The 8,002-nt window shown below is 31.9% G+C and overlaps 1 protein-coding gene across 1 annotated transcript; it reads left to right on the forward strand.

Moving 5' to 3' along the window:
• Window positions 1-5,728: 5,728 nt before the first annotated feature.
• On the forward strand, window positions 5,729-7,598 carry LOC126709539 (probable receptor-like protein kinase At1g49730). Its single transcript, XM_050409827.1, is given in 4 exon segments — window positions 5,729-6,018; window positions 6,057-6,319; window positions 6,790-7,016; window positions 7,019-7,598. Coding segments are annotated over 4 exon segments (1,083 nt in total). The 5' UTR covers window positions 5,729-5,869; the 3' UTR covers window positions 7,463-7,598.
• Window positions 7,599-8,002: the final 404 nt, after the last annotated feature.

Genomic DNA, 8,002 nt, shown 5'->3' on the forward strand with positions numbered 1-8,002 from the left:
TATATATAGGAGCAAGAATCTGATTTAAAAGAAACCCATTAACCCATTAACAAGATCAAAACTTTGTAAAAAGAAATCAAATGAACCCATTAACAGGAACTGAAATTCTAGCAAATGAATATAGAGGACTGAACTTGCATTTTATCAAATCAAATGAAGTAAATTCCAGCAAATGAAAAGAAACCCATTAACAAGAATTGAAATTCGAACAAGACAGGATAGAAAATAGTGAAAAAAATTTGAGAACACTCACCTTAGGGAAGTGGGATTCGTTTGTGTTTTGCTTCTGGTTTTTGAGCTCAGGCTAATTCAGCTTCAAGTTTCAAGGAGCACTGTCATGGGTGGGAGAGGAGTGAAATTAGGGAAGAGGGTGAAATGGGTTTATGAAAGGACTGGGTTGTCTTTGCCAGCGTCGGACTGGGTGACGTTCCTCGTGGATTTCTCTTCTGAGCTCTTCGCCGACGTTGGACCTCGTCGCTTTCTCTGGTTGGCGTGGAACTCTCTTCTCTGGTGGGTGAGGAGTGAATAGCAAAGAGAGAAAAAAAAAGGGTGTTTTCAACTGAGCTATAGTAAAACGCAACCCTTATATGTTTTCAGCTGCGCTATAGTACTCACGTTTTGCTACAATAATTTTCAGCTTTCAGTTTTCAGTTTTCAGCTGTATCCAAACGGATCCTAAGTTAACACTTTAATAGCTGTTTTTCATCCTAAACCAACTTCTTCACTAAGCTAAACAGTGGAACTTTAGAAAATTAAAAAATTGTGACCTGATAAAATTAAAATTCAATTTTCTATTCTTTTCCTAGGTTTTTCTCTGCAACCATACAAAAACTTGAGAGAGAGAGAGATATTAGGGTTTTGGTGAAATGGATTTGTTTGTAATGTTTTGATATTAGTTTTTTTTTTTTTTTTTTTGAGCTAATTTTCCTTCCCAAAAGTTAAAAAAGCAGAGTTGAGCTCAGAGCTTGTAGTTGTAGTACCAAAAACGAAAACGATGTGTTTTCCTTTTTTTTTTTTTTTTTTGAAACAATGTTTTTTTTTTTAAATGAAAAAGGAACTTTTATTTATTTATTTTATTTTGAAACCCTAAAACCTATTTCCAAATTCAAATTTGATTTTGGAAAGAGTATTGGTGGAAATGACCAAAACACCCTCTTCCCACTCTGTTTTGGTCAGCTACTTCGCTATCACTTACATAGCTTTTGCCTTACAATTATAAAAGGTATAGGTAAGTATAAATAGTATTCTAGCTTGGCATTAGGGGTTATAAAACCCCCAAATTGTAAATATATAACATCAAAACCATAAAAGTGTGCATTATCCGGAACTCTAATTGTAAAAAAATTTACAATTGTGCTACAAATGGTACTATAGCAAGATGGTATTTAAAAAAAAAAAAAAAATTTATTGGATTTTGGGTTTAATTTGGGTATTGGCTTATATTATATTTTATTGTGTAGATATATTATTTTAAGGCCAAAATGCAAAACTCACCTTTCAAGTTTCACTATTTTTCATTTCAGTCCTCTAAGTTTGGGTTTTGTCATTTCAGTCCTCTAAGTTTCATTTTTCCTCAATTAAGTCTTCTGTTAACAACCCCTTAATGGCTATCGTTATCTACAGCAAAACGACATTGTTTTGTATTTTTTTTAATTTAAAATTTTAATTTAGTATTAATTTATTAATTTTAAGAAAACGTTAATTTTAAATTTGAAAAAAGAAAAAGAAAAAAAGAGAAATAAGCTAAAGAAAGGGCGTTGTATTTGGAGAACAATAACGAATAACAAAATTCAATCCCCACCTGATACTGAGAATTAAGAGGGAGAAAGAGGGGGAAAGGGAGAGAAAGAGAGATCGAGAAGGGGAAAGAGGGAGAAGAGAGATTGAGGGGTGGAAAGAGGGAGAAGAGAGGTGGAATTGTAGCTGGAGAAATAGATCAGATGAATGGTGGCAATAGCTAGGCCTTGCGGTGGATGCTTGCCTCTATGGCATTGTTCTATCGCAGAGTGAAGCCATTTTATTAATTATGGTTGTTGTTGTAGGATTTGTGGACCAAGAGGTTATGACGGACAACTCTAGTTTTTTTTTTTCCTGGAGGATCAATGATGATGTGTGATGGGTGTGGGTTTAGGTGGTTTGATACTATGATAATGACGATTAGGTTTTCTGTTTGGCTTAGAGACTTGGGTTTTCTTGTGGGTATGAAATTTTCTGGCGAGTTAATGATAAGTACTGGCGAGGTTTTCAAAGCCAACAAAGTGGGTTTGGTTGTTTTTTTGCTATATACAAATTGGACCCAGTTTAGGCTCAAACATAAAACCAAGTTGATGTAGAAGTTGTAGGTGATTTTTTTTTTTTTTTTTTGAAAGAGCTGTAGGTGAAAACTGAAAAGTTATAAAGAGTCACAAAAAATAATAACGGCAACAGCTAACGGCTGGTTAACAGAGAACTTAATTGAGAAAAAATAAAACTTAGAGGACTAAAATGATAAAACCAAAACTTAAATGACTAAAATGACAAATGGTGAAACTTAGAGGGTGACTTTTGCATTTTGGCCTTATTTTAATGTGTTATATGGTAAAATAAAAGTTGGGATGTTGGATGTATTATAAAATAATATGGTATAATAGATAAAATAGCTTTTGAGATGGTAGAATGATATATTTTTTAGATACTGGATGCTAATGCTTTTACAACGTTTCAATAATAACTAGTTAGGGTGGCACGTGCAACGTGCTACCTCTTGAGTGAAAAAATTAAGATAAAATTTCTATTTGAAGAAGTATGAAACTACATATATAAAAAATTTATGTCACATACAGAGTTGGGGTAGCTATTTAACATATGAATATCTATTTTACTATAATAGTTACTTAGTACTTATTTACTAAAGGCAATATCGACTCATTAAAAACTTCTAAGAATGATAACGAATATCATTATCTTTCAACAATAAGCAACTGAGTTTTGCTAAGATATTGTCGCAATATTTAAATTTTCATAATGAATGATGTCATATACTACAATTGAAAATTTTCATCAAATACCTTCAACCATACACAATAAAAATTTTTCATTCATACTTTCTTCTCTGTCATTCTATTTGACTCTAGGTGCAATGTTTAGCTTACATAGTTTTTAATGAACACCCATTTTAGGCAAGAAAAGAAAAGAAAAGAAAAGATAACAAAAGACATGTGTCATCAAATATAAATTATAAGTTTTGAAGATTTAAACCTAGAAAATCAATGTTCTTTAGGTAATAAATAAAACACCTTGTATCACCATTCCAACTTTCTAAGCATTACTACCATCTAAAACTCAAAATAAGTATAGAAATAAAATTTTGAAATGTTAAAATTTAGTGGGAGTATTTTAGACATTACACAATGTAATATTTTAAGAATCATAAGTTTTCATTAGGGTTTAACTAAGAGAATAACAATATGACATATTAGCTCATTTCCAAAATATTAAGGGGAGAATTGCTTGATTTTAAAGTTGAAGTAAGAATTGTGAACTACCCGAAAATAAAGAATAAAATGTGATTTTATCTTAAGTTTTTGCTTCTTTTGTGTGTGTGTGTAAAACTATGTATTTTTACTTAAAATGGTGCGTAAATAAAAATATAATAAAAAATACAAAAAGTCAATCCAAAAAAACTATATGTAAAATAGTGAATTTTAGCTCAACAAAGTTAACGAAACAAAAATTTTTTCTAGAAACACAACATAATGGTACAACATTTTTGTAATGCCTTTATAATTTTGCTATATTTTATTTTGACTCATAAAGAATTGACACTTTAGTAGTTGTGAAAATATTATGACGATAATAAAATGTCTTAATATTTTTCACAAGAGAAATGCTATGTCTATAACATTTTTACAACAAATTATAAAGTAGTAGGTTGTTACGAATTGTTATTGTTGGACAAAAATAAAGCAGAGACGGAGCCACTGTTGGACTAGGGGGGGCAATGGCTCCCCCTTTCTAAAAAAAAAAATATATATATTATATATGTTTGTACTAATTTTAGCAATTTTATTTTATAAAATTACATTTTACTCTCCTTAAACAATATCATTGATTCTTTTAAGAGTAATGCTATACTCACAAACTTTTTTACAAACTGTTTTTGTAGCAAATTCTTATTGGTTCGCATATGGGCTCACTACTTACATTATTTTTTTACTTGCTAATAACTACTTTTTTATCTCAACGATTTTTAAATAAGTTTGTAACTCTAGCATTTTCTTCATTTTAGTGACCATAAAAAAATTTATAGATCTAAAATCTAAAGCAAAATATACAAGCCAAAAAAAAATTAGCTCAACGACAAAAATTACCAATAGTAAAACTAAAAAAAAAATTAAGCCCAATCAGCAAATTTTATCCAAAATATACAACCATACCGTTTAAAACATTATAAACAAAAATAATTTTGTTCTTATCCACAAAAAAAAAAAAAAAAAAAAAAAAAAAAAGCCTCAGCAGTTAAGTAGTAGCAGAGTCAGAGGTAGAAACCACCGCACACAGCTAAAAGTAAAACCGCCCCTTTTAACTCAAAGTTTTGACTCCGTCCTTGGCAAAAAGTAATTTCATTGGTAAGTTTAAATTAGAATTAGTAACAATTTACCACCTATGATTTGCTATGAAAGTATTATGAAAAATGTTATACATGTCGCATTTTTTTTTTAACAATACCTTTATTTTTAGTTATAATTGGTTCCAGTATGATATCTTATTATTTTATTTTAGCCTATAAAGAATTAATACCTCAATAATTGTGAAAATATTGTAACAATTTGTTGTGTTGATATTTTATTTATTTAGAGTAATAACTCATATGTAGATAAAAAAAATAAAAAATAAAAAGTGTGTTCAATATGCGATATTTCCAAAAAAAAAAAAAAAAAAAGGAAAAGGAACCCAATGAAAGAGTGCGGATTGAATAAACCAAAATTACTGTTGCTTTGCAGATTGGCTCTTTTTATATATAGAGAAATTTGTTTCTTTCTTAAAGATCTTTTGCATCCTCAGTAAACATTTTAGCACTACACAAGAGTAATATTTAGGCAAAAATGTAATTTACACTGGTTAATTCATTTTAGTCTTTTACTTAAAGTTTGACATTTTAGTCCAGTATCTTTACCCAAAAATCATTTTAGTCATTTAATTAAGTTTGAAGTTGTTCATTTTAATTCGGTAACTTTACTTAAAAATCATATTAGTCATTTAAGGACTAAAGGACTAATATGTACAACTTTAAACTTAAATAACCTAAATGATTTATAAGCAAATTTATCGGACTAAAAATGACCAACTTTAAACTTAAATGACTAAAATAATTTTTGGGCAAATTTATCGGACTAAAAATGACCAACTTCAAACTTAAAGGATTAAAATAATTTTTGGACAACTTTATCAAACTAAAAATGACCAATTTCAAATTTAAATGATTAAAACGATTTTTTAGCAAAATTAGCCGGTATAAATTGCATTTTGGCCTAATATTTATTATCTAAGAAATCTTGTATGGGTAATAATCCTATGACCTTGTGTTCTACTCTGTATTTGACAAGAAATGGACAAATTAACGAAAACGTCAAAGTTAAGACCCTTAAGATTATTCCATGCATAAGAAAGTCTTCGGTAATTTCAAGCTTAGTCATGCGACGCTCCAAATCAATGAATCTTCAAAGCATTTCTGTACACCAACATAATTTCCTTCCTTGATCCTTCTTAGCACTTCCATTTCTAGCTCTCTCTTCCTCCCTCACAAACAGGAGAATGATATAGGGCACAAGTTGATATAAAGAAAAGAAAGGTACACGAGCACTAGTAAAGGCAAATTAATAATAGCATCATGTGGCTCTTTGGTTTCTCCACCAGCCATCCAAGAAACCGATGGATAATCGGTGCTATTCTGCTGGTGGTTCTTCTAACCATAGTCTTAAAGAAGTGGGCAGTCTACGTAGAAGACCAAGAAAACAAATGGTCAGAAAGAGAGAGAGTGTTCAGAAACAACACCATGGAACTTCAAGGACTGCAAGTAGTTTGTGTTGCCCAGGTGTTATAAGGACATATGCGCTCCAAGAATTGAAAACGGCGACAGCGGATTTCAAGTTTCGAATCGGGGTCGGAGCCACTTCTTTCGTGTATCTTGCGGAGCTTGGAGACGGAAGATTTGGTGCAGTGAAGCGGGTGATGGAGGAGAGGGGTGGCAGCAGGAAGATGTTCTTGGATGAAGTTTCAGTTTTGCTAAGAATTTCTCATCCAAATTTGGTGGGCTTATTGGGCTTTTGCTTGGACAAAGGTAAGCCCAAACAAAGAACCACATCTTGCTCAGCCTATTTTCATTTTTAATTTCAGGGCCCAGCCCAGGTAAGTCACCTAACAGCTAAGCCTTCTGCATTTGTTAGAAAATATTTTTAACGGGCCTAGCTACATGCTTCATCTATATTAAGCCCGAGTATATTGGGCTTAAAGTCCTAATTGGGCCTTTCAAATGTTTTTTCATTGGGACCAATGTTCTTTGCATAAAATGGATTCATCTTCAATAGTTAGTGACGTATGCTTCTTGCTGCTTGTTTCAAAATCATAAAATTTTTTTTTATGACCAAGTTTTAACTCAAATAAGAGTAAATTGGGCCTTTTCTGTTCACAATTTAAAGGGCCTATGCAAAAACTCTTCACCAAAATATGCTCACACATTTGTTGCCAAATGGTAATGTGGTTGCAATGACAAACCCTTTATGCAGCTAATTTTAAGTCGTAATTAAGCAGGTGAACAACTTCTACTACTGGAGTACATCCCAAACAAGAGCCTTTTTGATAAAATGCACACATACCATGGCCAATCCTCAGGGATATTGACATGGTCTAACCGGTTGAACATTGCTCTTGACATTGCTCGAGCCCTTGAGTACCTTCACTCACAAGCCGACCCACCCATCATTCACAGAGATGTCAAGTCCTCTAACATTCTCTTAGTTGACAATAACCATGCCAAGCTTGCTGACTTCTTGCTGACTTTGGCCTTTGCAAGTTGGGCTATGGCACAGAACATGGCTCACAAACTCCAACTAGTGTAAAAGGTTCATTTGGTTACATTGACACTATTTATCTTAGTACAGGCCTAGTCTCGCCTAAGAGTGATCTTTATGGTTTTGGGGTCTTATTGCTTGAGTTAATAACGGGCCTGAAATCCACACAAGGCTCACTAACACTTGTGGAATGGACTGAGGAGTGCCGGAAGAGCAATGATTTTGAGGCCTTGGCTAGAATGTTGGATCCAAAACTAAATGATGATGCAAATTTAGAGCAACTACTATCTTTGATTAGTGTAGCCAACTTGGCCTTACTTGAGAATTTAGAAGGGAGACCTGATATGAGCCAGATTGTGGATGTGATTTTGAGTTCTATAGAACCCCAACTCCAATTAGAGCTGTCGGTATAAAATTGTACAGAATGTAGCGAAACATAGGTACAATTCCTTAAATATTATATCTTAAAATTTTCAATCAAATTCAACCATATGGTTACATCGAAGTATTGAATAATATAGCACAAAATGTGTTATCTTTTTTCAAGAAAATACGCAGTCGTACAGTTGAATTTAATTGGACAAACTAAGGTACAATACTTAAGAAATTGTAAGTATGTTTTGTTCTTGTTAATACTTGCTAATAATGTATTATTTGTAAATCTAATATTAGATTGATTCTTTAAACTCATGGTAAAATATTTTTTTTTACTTATTAATTGACCATTTTCCATTTTCTTTCTTAATTTATAAAATTCAGAAATTGTAGTTTTTTTTTGATGGACAGAAATTGTAGTTTTACATCATCACATGTTTTAGATGATATACTAGCTAGAATCCATTTTGCTGGCGTGCATGGACTGGGTCTATCATAAAGGACAGTTATATCCATCTTCTTTTAGAGTCCCTTTCCGTGTGGAATTTCTGACAATCAATTATCTCACATGCAATACA

The sequence above is a fragment of the Quercus robur genome, chromosome 12 (assembly GCF_932294415.1).
Source record: "Quercus robur chromosome 12, dhQueRobu3.1, whole genome shotgun sequence".
Classification (NCBI taxonomy): domain Eukaryota; kingdom Viridiplantae; phylum Streptophyta; class Magnoliopsida; order Fagales; family Fagaceae; genus Quercus; species Quercus robur.